Source organism: Mesocricetus auratus, unplaced genomic scaffold (genome assembly GCF_017639785.1).
Source record: "Mesocricetus auratus isolate SY011 unplaced genomic scaffold, BCM_Maur_2.0 Super-Scaffold_100021, whole genome shotgun sequence".
Lineage (NCBI taxonomy): Eukaryota > Metazoa > Chordata > Mammalia > Rodentia > Cricetidae > Mesocricetus > Mesocricetus auratus.
The window spans coordinates 14930270-14944769 of NW_024429202.1; the positions used below are offsets into that span (position 1 = coordinate 14930270).

A 14500-nucleotide genomic window follows, 5' to 3' on the forward strand; every position below is an offset into this window, starting at 1 on the left:
CTCTCCTCTTCCCATGGCTCACTTTCACGGGACTGAGAAGACAGACACACAGACCTGTATTTCTGGAAGTCTCTGGGCTCGGGCTCGGATCTGGTGTTTCTCCAGAAGGTAAGTGTTGACCACATCAGGATTCAGCCAGGTGTTGTGGATCTGGACACCAATTCTCATCCCCCTCCTGGGAGCTATCCCATGTTGCTCTGCTTCCAAGTAGTACTTGGCTCCGCCCCTCAGTTCCAGCTTAGCGGTCTTCTGTTGCCAGCTCCCTTCATTCCCATTCTGCTCCCAAGAGTCAAACCAATCCGCAGTGCCAACTCCAACAGAGGCCACCTCTACCTGTGCCCAAATAAGCCAATCACGGTCAACACTAGGAATCTTCCATGCATTTTTATTCTCAGATAATGAGCATTTCAAAAGCTACTGACACATTTTTAAGTGGTCCACACTTTTCCAAAAACTTAGTTCACTGAATTTGGCCCTGTGGCTATGTTTGCTTCTCCACTCCTCCTCCATTCTCTCTCTCTCTCTCTCTCTCTCTCTCTCTCTCTCTCTCTCTCTCTCTCTCTCTCTCTCTCTCTCTCTCTCGATCGCATAGTATTTGAGAGAATACTGCTTTTACACCCTATGTCTGTGTGATGCCGTGAAAAGACAGCATTAACCCCTTGAAAGACCTAGAAGGGTATTATCTCATCAAAATCTGTGACTTTCTCCAGCAAGCAAATCAATTTCAGAGAGCACACTGAGAACATCATGGGTCTCTGCCAAAGGCACAAATGGATGCTGACTGCTTTCTAAAAGTACAGGGCCAACAAAAGAAGCTTCCTACATGATGCTAACCCAAACATAGGCAGGACTTAGAGAGTCAAGTCACTCTGATTTTGAATTGTGATTCCTGTGCTATTATTCAAGTGGTCCTGAGCAGGCCACACAATCCTGAAATGCCTCAATTTTCTCATCAAAAAGTGGAGATAAGCAAATTTCACAGAGATTAAAAGAATAAGCAAGGCTGCAAAACGTAGCATAAGGCTGGTATTACAATTCCTTTATAGTCATTCAAATTGCTTTCCAGTGGTATTTTACAAGTATAGAACAGGAAATCTTTCTCTCGGATTCTTTCTTCTGTCAAGGGCAAAGGACTGTGAACCAAGGGAAGGCAACCCAGAGGAGGGTGAGTACCTTAGTCCTTGGCTCCTCTGAGAAACTGAAACGCAAAGAAGCTGGGCTGTCTGCCTGGATCCAGAATGTGTAATTGTTTGTCTCTGGGGCCACAAAGAACCCACTGAGCCGTGCTCTGAAACAGAGAAACAGAGTCAGGTAAGAGTAACAAGACCGGGATCACTGGGAGAACATATAGCAGTCCTTACGCTTTGTTCATTATGGAAATGACAAGAAAAATAAAACTGGCTCTTATACCACAGGGTTATTCTGATGATTCTAGAAATAGCAAGCACCCTTGCACGATCTCAGTATGTCAATCTCTACACATCCACAAATCCCTTTGCAGTTTTCTCATTCTCAGGAGACCATGGCCATAGCACAGGACAATGTGGAAGCTTAGCTGACAGGACCACTTATCTCCAAAGCAAATTTAGTACTACAGGAATTATGGGTTTTACACATGGGTCAGTATTTGGTTAGGCAGCTATGAAATGTCATATGATCACCAGAATGACCAACACTGGCTGAGAACACTATCACACACCCAAGGTGTGACTGGCTCATGTGACAAATGATCCCTAGAAATATCACTGCATTCTTCCCTGTGTCCTAGTTAGTTCACATACTTTTGATATGGATTCCCACTTTGTCTACAACATACCTGAAAGGTTGCCCTTCCTTTGACCAAAATCCAGATGGGGAACTGGCATTGGGGACTACCTGCCACCTGTATCCTGGGGTGGCTTCCGTCAGCTCCATACCCTCAGCAGCATCTCCAACTTCAAAAAGAAGTCCTCGATTGCCTATAAGACATGTATACCCCATTACCAAGTGGCGTTCCTCCTCACAAAGACCCCACTTAAATTACAGGGTGGAAGGCCCTGTGGATCTTATTAGCAAAGATGAGTTGCCAGAGACCAAGATGGGATAGTCCTTAAGAGAGGCTCTGTAGATACTAGGAACTTTCTAGAAAGAAGATAGATAGATAGATAGATAGATAGATAGATAGATAGATAGATAGATAGATAGATGATAGATGGATAGATGATAGATAGATAGATGGATAGATGATAGATAGATAGTAGGTAGATAGACAGACAGATGATAGAAAAATAGATGCTAGATAGATAGATAGATGGATAGATAGATAAGTAGATATTAACTGAACACAAGTTAGCCTCTCAGAAAGAGAACTTGACAAGGAACATTAAAGAGAGATGCTCTCAGAGAATGAAGGAGACAGGAAGCCTTTTCAGAAAGCATGCCACAGAAGAAAGTCACGGCCTGGAGAGGACATGGAGAAACAATGCTGTTGTTCAGAAAAGGTGGTCTGTGCGATGGTAAACTGTGGATGGCCTGACTTTGTGCCTTCTGAAGCTATACCTTGACCTTGAAGGCCAGATTTAGCCTGCAAGTTATTTTCCATAAAATTCCCTTTGCTAGAAAAATTGCCAACCCTTAAAGTTTCCAAGTGCCATGACCTCAATTCATTGACCTCCACACAAAGCCAGTGGCATAATTTTATTATGTGGCATTTTAAATGATGTTGTACTTATTAATTTTGCAGGGTATATTAAGAAAACCTTGAGTAAAAGGCATGTGTGCATCAATATTGGTTACTAACCTTGATCAGTATTGATCAGTCATCTTGATTGATCATTCAGATCTAGCTCCACCCTTTACTCGATGTGAAGTTTAGAGACATTCTTCAATTCCCTGTATCTCATTCACTCACACATCAAAACAGGATTGATAATAACTAGAAACAATATACAAAGACTAAAAGGATATGGAAATAGAGTATTCAATAAAGGATATCCACACTAGCTATTAATATAAACTACCAGTGTTGCTCCACGTTGATCCCAGATAAACAGTAAATAAGGGATAAGTAGAGACGTAGAAGCATGTTAAGAATATAACTGCAACTGTGGAATTCTCAACCACTACACTCTTGCTATTTTAGTCTGGGCAGCTTTGTTGCTGGGCTGAGGCTGTACACCGCAGGGCGAGCCGCATGCCTGGTTTTTATTCATTAGATGCTAATATCATCTTGTCTCTCGAGGACAAGAATCAGCCATGTTGGAGAAGTACTGCTTTGTGTGGAGTTTTGCCCTACTTCCGCGGGACAAACCTCCAAAGCTTTTCATAACGGGCATCACTAACTCAAATAGCTGCTTTCCGGAAACAATCCTTCCGAGACTGGAAAGTTTAAGAGGGAAATGCTCAACAAGGGAACTGATGCAGGAAAACATGCTTTCTCTGCCTTACTCGTTTCGGTACTTTTGTCTCCTCGGATGGGGGCGCTCCTTAAGTAAACACTGGGGATCTGGGAGCTGCGGGATTCCCCAGCCAGAGCTTTGCATTTGTCTCCACACCACATGGCGAAGGCCGGTCTTTAGGAAGGTTTCATTCCTGCAGGGCAACTTTGCTTATAGGTGCTGAGCCTTTCTAGTTGACTCACCATATCTTTAAGCATTAGGTCAGTGCCTTGTGCACAAAGCACCGGCCTGAACTTCTCGACAGAGCAACATGCCAACCTTCCTTATGCTTAACTGCATTGGAGCCTCTAGTGCTAACGCTTAGCAGAAACTGTGGGCGCTTCAAACTAAGAAGGACGGGTGGAACCTGCTGCCTTGCCTCCTCCGTTTCTGTCTACCGGAGAGACAGATGCTGGTGGCCATGTCACAGCATATCCCCATTTGTGATATCAGCGTGGGGGGGGCGCGCCCACAGGGGAAATAAACAACATTTAAATATACCCCAGTGTGCCTTACTCACTGACCTACCTACTGCTGCTGCTATGAGCACAAAATGGCATGCTCCACTGCTCCTGTCTCCTCGGCCAGTACACATACAACTGTCCTACCAAATGCAGAGCGGCAGTTTGGGGATTCCATTCAAGAGCCGCAGTGTCTTGGTGGCAGTTATAGTCTGCCTGGAGTCTACTGTTTAGACATAAGGCCGGGGCTAGGGATGCGGTGCCATTACGCAACTGAGTGAATCTAAGATACTCCCTGATATGAAGGGCTTGGCCACAGCACTGGGGATCTAGTCAATCCACTGAGACAGAATTCAAACGTGTTTCCTTCTTCTCTACGGGTCTTAAGACAAAGCATGACAGTGGAGAGTTCACTTAGCAGCAGGTGACTTCCTCACCTGCCTGAGGAGCAGTGAGCCTTGCTCCTCTTCCTGGAGCCCTGGTGGTGCAGTCAATCTTCCTGGGAGACACATGTCTGATGTCACATGGGATGCCTAAGGAGAATTTTTAAAGTGCATAAATATACCTGTAGATACAGGGTGGTGGAGACTAAATAGAGTCCTATTAAGGTGAAGGGTGGGGTCTGGACAGTAGCACAGTTGTCACCCTGACAGAAAGTCAGGAAAGGGATTATGCAGTACAAAGGAGTATGTGGGGGGGGGCAGCTCATGGCTATGAGAAAGCAAATCACACACAAAACAATTCCATTCACATGTGTATCAGGAGCAGCCCTGTCTCAGGACAGAAGGTTCTAGAAATGCACCCCCGAAAGGCTTCCCAAGGAAGACTCCAGAGGAGTCTTCATAGGAAATGCCCACCTACTCGTGCCAAAGACGGAAGATGAGAAGGGTAAAAGTGGACCTTTAGGACAAGGCAGCTATGATTTCCCTTCTTTTCATCCCTACAGTAGGAAATCTGCATATATGATGACTCTTTCTGAAGGGCACCCCGGCCGTGTGGCACATTTGCAAGGGGACAGGGCAAAATTCCTATCTGTTCACCAACACACACAGGTGAAAGAATTTAGAGTCATCAGATATCAGGAACAACAAAAGCAGGAACAGTGAGATGGGTCCATGAGAGGGGGTGCCTTCTGTCAAGCCTAACACCCCAAGTTTGGTTCCCAGAGGGGGAGCATCCACCTCTACAAGCTGTCTTTTGACCTCCACACAAACACTGTGGCGCATGATGCAAGCACACACACAAAAATAAATAGATAAATAAATAGTAGGTAGATAGATAGATGTTTAAAATGTAAGAAAGCTTCCCCTCACAGTCCTGAGCAACTGGATATATAAACTCCTACCGCATTTAAAACTGGACCATTTTCAGGCATTTTAACACAATTACCTGCAATGGTGACCTGGGCAGAAAGGTCAAAGAAGTCTCCTGTAATAGTGATGTCTGTTCTTCCACCAAGGCTCCCAACTTTTGGAAACACAGATATGATTTCTGCAAGAGGGTTTTTTTTTATAAAAGCATGAGCTTCTAGATATGTAATGAGATGGTGCCCCAGACAATAAGAGAATCCATCATAATGTAATTATTATGCTGCAAGTTCCGCAACAGTTCAGGTTTTTCTAATCATCATTTAAATGCACATAAAAACAAAAGGACTATAATATATATATATATATTATAGAGGGATCAGTATTTATAGGAAAGGTCACTCACAGTATCAGCAAAAGCTTCTGCGTCCCTTATGCTTTCTTCTGATATGTCACATCAAGGATTTAACAACAGGGAAGAGTGGATTACACCACATGGAAGAGTCAACAACGGTTGAATTAGGTGGAACTTTCGTTACCCATCCTTGGTTCTTCCCCATGCACTGTCTTACCCACACTTCTCTCAAGCTGAAGCCTCTAAGCAGTGGTTCTCAACCTGTGGGTCTCGACCTCTTTGGGGTGGCAGATCAGATATTTGCATTATGATTCATAACAGTAACGCAATTACAGTTATGAAGTAGCAAAGAAATAATGTTATGATTGGGGGCCACCACTACCTGAGGAATAGATTAAAGGGTCACAGCATCAGGAAGGTTGAGAACCACTGCTCTATAGCAATGTGACACATATCTACAAGAACTTAATGTTATCCTTTCTTTAAAGATTTCTTAAGTATGCATTTATGGAGGGATGAAGCACTTGCAGATGCCAGCAGAGGGCGTGAGACTGTCTTGGAGCTGAGGTTATAGATTTTTCTGAGCTGCCCAATGTTGGTGCTATGAATGGCGCTCAGGTCTTCTACAAGATCGGTATATGCTTTTAGCCACCGAGCCATCTGTTCAGCCCTTGTCCTTTCTTTCAATGCTCACAGTTTGAAATTTGATTCCTTTAGAGTAAAGAGTTATGCTCTTTGCTAAGCTAAGTGTAAGCTTATATAATGTACAGTAGACAGATGTGCCAGGTGTAACAGTACACTTTTTTAATCCCAGAACCTGGGAGAAAGGGGCAGGCAGATAATCTACAAACCAAGTTCCAAGACAGCCAGAGCTACACAGAGAATCTCTGTCTCAGGAAAACAAAACAGTAAAATAAAATAAAAGCAGACATTTCATCTTTAAGAACTACATGGGAAACAAAATGAAGAAATTTGCAATTCCATGAGTGTGATCATAAAAAAGTACAGAAAAAAATTGGATGAATTCAAATATCCTTCCTCACCAACTACTTTAGACACTCTTTAAGGACAGGCACCACATTATTTATTTCATATATGCTCAGGAACTTAGGGACATAACCTCACTGGACTACTTACTGAGTGTCAGCCTGAAAAGGCTCAGCCTAAGACTCTGCAGATTATCCATATCTCCGGGGATTCCTCCACCATGAAAATGCCCCCTTGCCTCTGAGTCTTCAGCCATGAAGTGTATGATAACATGATATCATACACTGAGTCTTCATTGTATGATAACAGATCATGTCAACCCACTCCTCTGGCATCTCAGGGCTCTACAATCACAGTAGAATCGCAGGACCCTGAGGTATGATACCAAAGGCAGCCTGCTTCCTTGAGGGTGTTGGCTGTGTGTATGGGGTTTTTAACTAGTTTTCAAGGACCTTTGGACAAGTTGCATTCCCTCTTAATCTGTTTTCTCCATAGAAAAATGAGGGCAATGTTTCCTATCTTTTAGTGCAAAGAAACGAATGTTGAGATTATGTGCCAAACACTCAATAAGAGATTGACTGTCACTGTATCCATCAGAACGGGTGCTTCTTCACACCAACTCTCAAACACACTAGATAACTGTTTAAAAACAAGGAAGGCAGGGGTCAGAATTCAACTGCATCAGGATGGCTTGTCTAGAGAATAAATGGCATTTGTCCCATACATATGAGATGATAGCTTTCTCATTTGGAAAGGGAGATTTTTGTTGCTTGGGAAATTTCAACCTTCCTCACAGACATGTTTTCAGTGGTTTTGTGGTTGTATTAAAATCTAGACACTGTATACTCCCTTTAAATAACCAACTTCCTGCTGCAGAACTAAGTTCAGAATTTCATGTGAGTTTCCAGTTTTCAGTGTTCATCTTTCAGTATTAGGGTTTGGACATCAGAGAGCAACACCATAGGTTAGCATCAGAATAGGCAGGTCATAAGCCATTGAATGAATGCACGAATTCAGAGGTGGGTGTTACAATGACCAGAAAGAAGTCCTATCGTATTTTAAGTGCCACCTTTCTCCTGTTACTTTTTAGAATATAGAGGAAGGCACGGCTCTTCTTTATTTCATTCAATCTATAGTCACAGACTTTTTATAGAAGTCTACAATCAAGCCTCTTTGAATACAGACAAGAGCTGATTGACAGTGCAACTACTCATAAAAGATCACATCTGTATCTGTATCTGTGTCCCATGAGACCGTACTGGTGCTGAAAACTTCTTGTCATTCAGTGGCATCAGCAAGCTTACTGTAACAGCATACTACAATGGACACCACACATATTTGTGGTGACGCTGGTGCATATAAACCTACTATACTGCCATTGGAGGAAAATGAAAGATGGGAATAGGAAGTGAAATAATTACAATTCATTAAACAAATAATGAGACTTTCACACAATAATATAGTATTAAAATATAATAAAAACAATACAAATATGTATAATCTGGATTTAATAGTAATTTAAATTACCTTTATCTGCTTATTATATTGTACTATTCCTATGCTTTTTCTGTTATCTTATAGTGCTTATTCTTGCTTATGAAATAAAAAGTTCATTTTAAAACAGTAAACTGCATTGCACTGACACCGGCTTCATGCATGTCATGTTTTCCTCATCTCCTGCATGCATCAAGAGGCCACAATGCTTAATGGAGTTGCAGTAGATACGTTTATGTGCATGAAAGCTGGGAGGAAAGTGGAATAATTAAAGCACCCAATAGTGCATGTCTCAGAATATCATTAAGCAATGCAGAACCATAAGCACTAAAGCTGACAGAGATACAAGCAACTTAATTTCAACCAGAATAGAGAGGTCATGTTCACAGCCAAAGAGAAACTGCCGGAAGAAAGAACAGGAGAGTCTAACATTGCGTGCACTTTGAGAGAAGGGATGAAGAAGACAGGATGAAAGGAAGAGTACCTGAGTATGTCTGGTACAGGAACAGGTCCTGTTTAGCACTGATCAGCCAGGCATCCTTGTGCACCATCGACCTTCACAGGAAAACAAAGGCTTTGTGTAATATGTCACCTACAGCTACATTTTTTAAAAAATTGGTTGCTTGAAAGGAAGTTCACAAAAGAACCTCTGGTATTTCTCATAGATAAAATCATTGTATGGGAATAATTTCTATTTTATAGAATGTTAGAAGCAGCGAATATGAATAGGCCTTGATACTAAGCTAACATACACTAATTAGACACAGTAGATTCCCACAATAAATAAATAGATACAGTAGATTCCTACAATAAACAGATACAGTAGATATCTACAATAGATACAGTAGATTCATATAACAGGTAGATACAGTAGATTCCTACAAGAGATAGATACAGTAGATTTCTATGATAGAGTAGATCAGTTTTGTACTTTAAGAGAGAGAAAGAAAAAACAAATCCAAACTTTGAGTTATATACCCATATGAAGTGTGTTAATATAATCACAATAAAATTAATATCAAGAAATGCACTTTTAAGGACAAAACTTCTAGCAGAACAAGAATAAAAGTGCTCCTAGAAATCCAGAATCCTAATTTATCTGTGGCTCCAAAGAATGATGAAATCTGCATCTTTCTGTCTTGAAGAAGGCAATTCCTATAATGACACAATATGTCTCAGGAAAATTGTATCCCACAACACACACATGGCAGGTGCAGAGTCACTGAACTTTGACTTAAGGGCCAGTTCTTAAAGTTCTGTACCATCACTACATTGAAACATTTGTGATGCCCATAGGTAAGACAGAGCACAATGCTCACTCAAGTGAAAAAAACCAAGGAGATGTATGTAAGAAGTTTTCTATATCCTATTGGTATAAAGTAGAGATGATAAAGCTTTAAGAGTAGTACACAGGATATTACAGACAACACAAGATACAGATTCCTCTGCTCTGGTCACTTACCTCCCTTTGTTAAATACTGAGAAACTAACATTCTGGGAACCTGAAGCATAAAGAAAATAGACATTAATGCAGGACCATACATGAATCTCCTGGGCCAGACCATTGCTACACAGGGCCCAAATCTCCAAAATCATCATTACTGTGCCAAGCCTGCAATTTCTTTCATGTTGCCAAGAAAAGACCCCCATGGACTTTTATGACAAAATGGGCACATGTAAGGCAAACAACCCCCCAAACTTAGATTTAGATGAAACATGATTTAAATCCTAACACACTGGTTGACACTATCAACACAATCGTTTGTAAACTAAAATTGTTGATTATGATAAATCAATCAGTTGATATGAAAGTTGTTTTGTGTAGTGTTTGGGGAAGTTATTTTGGTAATAATGATTATTATCCACATGATACCATCTGATGAATATGTTTTTGTTTTCCTTTTGGGGTACCAAGAAAGAAATGAGTGAGTCTTTTAAATGATAGTTCTAAGACAGACCAATGTAATCGCCTTCCACACGGCACTGCACAGTCCCAAGGCCATTTTCCTCCTGGATGGGAAAACTGTAGCAAAACATATTGAAGTAAAAATAATCAGACAATTGCTTAGAATTCCCAACTCTAAAGAGAGCAATACATATAGAGAGAAGTCAAACTAACCAGAGAATCCTTATGAAAATGCTAACTGGGGTTGTCAATACATAAGCCACATGCCAAATATACAATGTCCAAAACAAACTTTAACTTACTCCTAAAATCTATTCAGTCTTTTCTTTCCAAAATCTATTTTATGATGACTATAATAAACAGACAACTTCAAGCAAATGAACTGAAAACACTAGAAAAGAAACTATAGAATACAATTTGGTTCCAGTAAGTACTCATCCCAAGAAGCCAAGCCATGCCACACAATTCTTGTAATAATCCTAAAAGAAAATAAATCTACCTAGTTGAAAGTGAAATAAAAGTACAGCCAAACTGTGGCTATATCACCTAGAGAATGTAGACACTTCTCTTAAAATGTTTCAGGAAAGGGCTTTGGGTGAGTAAGACTAGTTGTATATAGCTCTGGGTTTGATTAAGAGGGCCTGTCTTTTTAAATAGGGTGGGAGAGAAATCTATTATGATTCCACACACCAAACTTTAACCTACATGCATGCACATGTAAAGTCTCACACATACATATTCCTACACATGTAAACATGCTCACGCAAATGTGCACACCACAAGCACATTAAAAGGGGAGAGAGGATAGCATGTTCCAGGTGTTGTTTGCTTTCCTGGTCATTATAGTTACAGTGGTTAGGACGTGGATTCTGGAGGCTGGTTAGTCACACAGGGTCACAGGTTCAGCTCTCCTGCTTGCTCTCTGAAATCCTATGTCTTCTGCAAATCGAGAGTAACCACCATATGTATATACCAAAAAATGATTGACTTTCTTTAATCCAGATCATTGGACAAGCCTTGGGTTGGGGGATGTATGCCTTTAACAATCAGTGCCTATCTGTATTCACAAAAGGTTTTAGATTCTACTTTAATTTTCATTTTCAACTGATGCCCAGTTCTTTCATATTTTCCAGTGAGTCTAAAGATAAGACAGCTAACTATCACACAGGACTTCCAGTTTTTAAAACATCAATTTATGTGCATGTGGTTGAGATATGAAAGAAACTGAAAGCACATTCATTCACAAGAAAACAATAACAACAGAAAATACTCACCAGTTTCCAGTCTGTCTATTTACAAGGGAACAAGGAGTAAGCCGTTTGTCTCTACCAGCTTCCAGGATCAATGGGCTGGGTTGGAAGACAAAAAGAGAGAGAGAGAAAGAGAAAAATAGAGAAACAAAGACAAAAAAGAATAGTGCAGTGTTCCCAGAAAACATGGCATCAAAAAGGCTGACTGTTATGAACTTTCTCCTCTGAACCCAACGGTACCATTGTAGGTGGCTCAGTGAAGACTGTGACTTTTCTCCCAGAGAGGAGGGGTATTCTCACGGCCTGTGCTTCCACACTGCTAACGGAGCTCTTACCCCCTCTCCCCTAAAACTCTCCCTCTTCGTATTGGCAATCTTTGTCTGCAGTTACTGAGCATGCGCATTCACTGTCCCCTTTCAAAAGCTGGATCCCAAACTGAGGCTGAGAGACGTCCAAGTAGGGAAGATGGTACATTGGCGAAGGATGGACCTGGACTTCCTGTCTCCAGTAGACGTCACTGGTGAGAGTTGGGTGTTAAAGTCTCCCACTGTTATTGTGTGGGGATCTGTGGTAATTTAAGCTTTAGTAATGTTTCTTTTACAAATGTTGGTGCCCTTGCGTTTGGGGCATAGATGTTCAGAATTGAGACATCATCTTGGTGGATTTTCCCTTTAATGAATACGAAATACCTCCATCTCTTTTGATTAATTTTGGTTGGAAGTCTATTTTGTTAGATATTAGGATAGTTATACCATCTTGCTTCTTTGGCCCATTTGGCTGGAAAATAATTTTCCAACCCTTTATTCTGAGGTAATGTCTATGTGTGATTTTGAGATGTGTTTCTTGTATGCAATGATGGAATCCTGTTTTTGTATTCATTCCATTAGCCTGTGTCTTTTTATTGACAAATTGAGTCTATTGATATCAAGAGATATTAATGATCATTGATTGTTAATTCCTCATATTTTGGTGTGGTGGTAGTGTGGTGTGTGTGTGTGTGTGTGTGTGTGTGTGTGTGTGTGTGTGTGTATTTGTGTGTTTCCCATCTTTGGGCTTTGCTGGTGTGAGATTAACTATTACCTGTGTTTTTGTGGGTGTGATTAACTTTCTAGGGTTGAAATTTTCCTTCTAGTACCTCCTGTAGGGCTGAGCTTGTAGATAGATATTGTTTAAATTTGACTTTGTCATGAAATATTTGTGTTTTCTCCATCTATGGTGATTAAAAGTTTTGCTGGTTAGAGTAGTCTGGGCTAGCACTCATGGTCTCTTAAGAGAATGCAACACATCTGTCCGGGTCCTTTTGGATTCTAGTATCCTTTGAGAAGTCAAGTGTGCTTCTAATAGGTCTGCCTTTATGTATTACTTGGCCTTTATCCCCTGCACTTTTAATATTCTTTCTTTGTTCTGTATGTTTAGTGTTTTGATTATTATGTGGTGAGGGGATTTGCTTTTCTTATGCTATCTATTTAGTGTTCTGTAAGCTTCTTGTACCTTTATAGGCATGTCTGTTTTAGGTTGGGAAAATTTTTTCTGTGATTTTGTTAAATATATTCTCTAGGTTTTTGAATTGGGTTTCTTCTCCTTCTATTCCTATTATTCTTATGTTTGATCTTTCCATAGAGTCCCAGATTTCCTGAATGCTTTGTGTTAGGAATTATTTAGAGTTAACGTTTTCTTTGACTGATGAATCTATTTCCTCTATCGGGTCTCCAATGACTCAGATTCTTTCTTCCATCCCTTGTATTCTGTTGGTGATGCTTGCATCTGTAGTTCTTATTTGCTTACCCAGATTTTTCCATTTCCAGGATTCCCTCTCTTTGTGTGTTCTTTATCGCTTCTATTTACATTTTCAGGTCTTGAACAGTTTCCTTTTTATTGTTTTCTTCCAATTTTTTATTTCTCTTTTCCTCAATTTCTTTAAGGGATTTTTATATCCTCTTTAAGTACCTCTGTCATCTTTATAAATTCATTTTAAGGTTGTTTTCTTGTGCTTGGGCTGTGTTATATTGTTCAGGTCTTGCTGTTGATGGATAGCTGGGCTCTCATGATACCATATTGCCTTTTTGTTATTGTTGTGTTCTTACACTAGTGTTTAGGCATCTAGATTTGGAGTGCTTATAGGTCTAGGTGTAGATTCCTACATTTATCTTTGTTGGGTGGATGTTTTATTCCTTGATCTCTCTTTCCTCTCTGGTCTCTGGCCTCTGGTCTTCTGGATATGAAGCCTGAGGAAGGGGATGCAGGATACGGTCCCTAGATCTGGTCTGGCCTCTGGGGACCCTAGGACCAGCCTGGCCTCCAGTACAGCTGCTGGGGCTGGGTTCCCCAGATCTGCCCTGAGCTCCTGTAAAGTTGAAATCGGTTTCTGAAGTAGGCCTGGATATGGAGCCTCCGAGGGGTGAGTGTGCAGTCTAAGGTTATTTGGCAGGCTTGAAGGGGTTTTGTGGACAGTGGGTAGTATTTTATCTGTGGTTTCTAGGACCAGTCTGGCCTCCTATAAGGCTTCTGGGGCTGAGGGCCCTAGTGTGGAGCCCAAGGGAAAGGGTGCAGTCTGGAGTTGCTAGGTAGGCATTAAGGAGTGTTACCTGGCAGTGGGTTATGTCTTATCTGGGTTCCTAGATCTTGCCTGGCCTCTGATAAAGCTGAAGACGTCTTCTAAAGTAGTAGATGGGATATGGAGCCCAGGGGACTGGTACAATCTGGGGTTGTTGGACAGGCTTAAAGGGGTTTAGCTTAGTGGATGGTAGGTAGTGTCCTCCCTGGGATCTCTAGGACCACTCTGACTTCCAGTAAAGCTGCACAGACTATGGATGCTATTGTGGAGCCTGGGAAGTGGGGTGGGCAAGGTGTGGGGGGTAGTCTGGGGTTACTGGGCAGGCTTTAGGGAGTGTCAGCTGACGGTGGGCATTGTCTTACCTAGGGTCCTTAGATAATTCCTGGCCTCTGGGAAAGCAGAAGTCTTCTTCCCAAGTAGTAGACCAAACCATGGAGCCGTGTGTGTGTGTGTGTGTGTGTGTGTGTGTGTGTGTGTGTGTGTGTGTGTGTATGCATGCATGCATGTGTAGTCTGGGATTGTTGGGCAGGCTTAAAGGGATTCTGTGGGTGGTGTCATCCCTGATGTCCTTAGGGCCACTCTGGCCTCAGCTAATGCCGAGCAGGCTGTGGGCCCTGCTGTGGGTCCTACTGTGGAGCCCAGGGGAGGGGGTGCCGGCTGCGACATTTTATACTTCTAAAATAGCCATTAAGGAAAGTCAGGTTCACATTTAATCATTTCCAAAAAGACATTACAAGCTCCTTCCTCGTTGGTACCTGAGCACACAATTC

The 14500-nt window shown here is 41.5% G+C and overlaps 1 protein-coding gene across 1 annotated transcript in view; it reads right to left on the bottom strand.

Moving 5' to 3' along the window:
• Nucleotides 1-14500, bottom strand: part of Pkhd1 (PKHD1 ciliary IPT domain containing fibrocystin/polyductin) — a 424327-nt gene that overhangs the window by 395652 nt on the left and 14175 nt on the right. Inside the window, exons 7-15 of the mRNA XM_005072284.4 lie at nt 11201-11275; nt 9979-10043; nt 9483-9522; nt 8505-8575; nt 5267-5368; nt 4315-4410; nt 1817-1958; nt 1174-1288; nt 55-333 (exon numbers count right to left, since the gene is read on the bottom strand). Coding sequence (XP_005072341.1) covers nt 55-333; nt 1174-1288; nt 1817-1958; nt 4315-4410; nt 5267-5368; nt 8505-8575; nt 9483-9522; nt 9979-10043; nt 11201-11275 — 985 coding nt within the window. The remainder of the gene's footprint in view (nt 1-54; nt 334-1173; nt 1289-1816; nt 1959-4314; nt 4411-5266; nt 5369-8504; nt 8576-9482; nt 9523-9978; nt 10044-11200; nt 11276-14500) is intronic.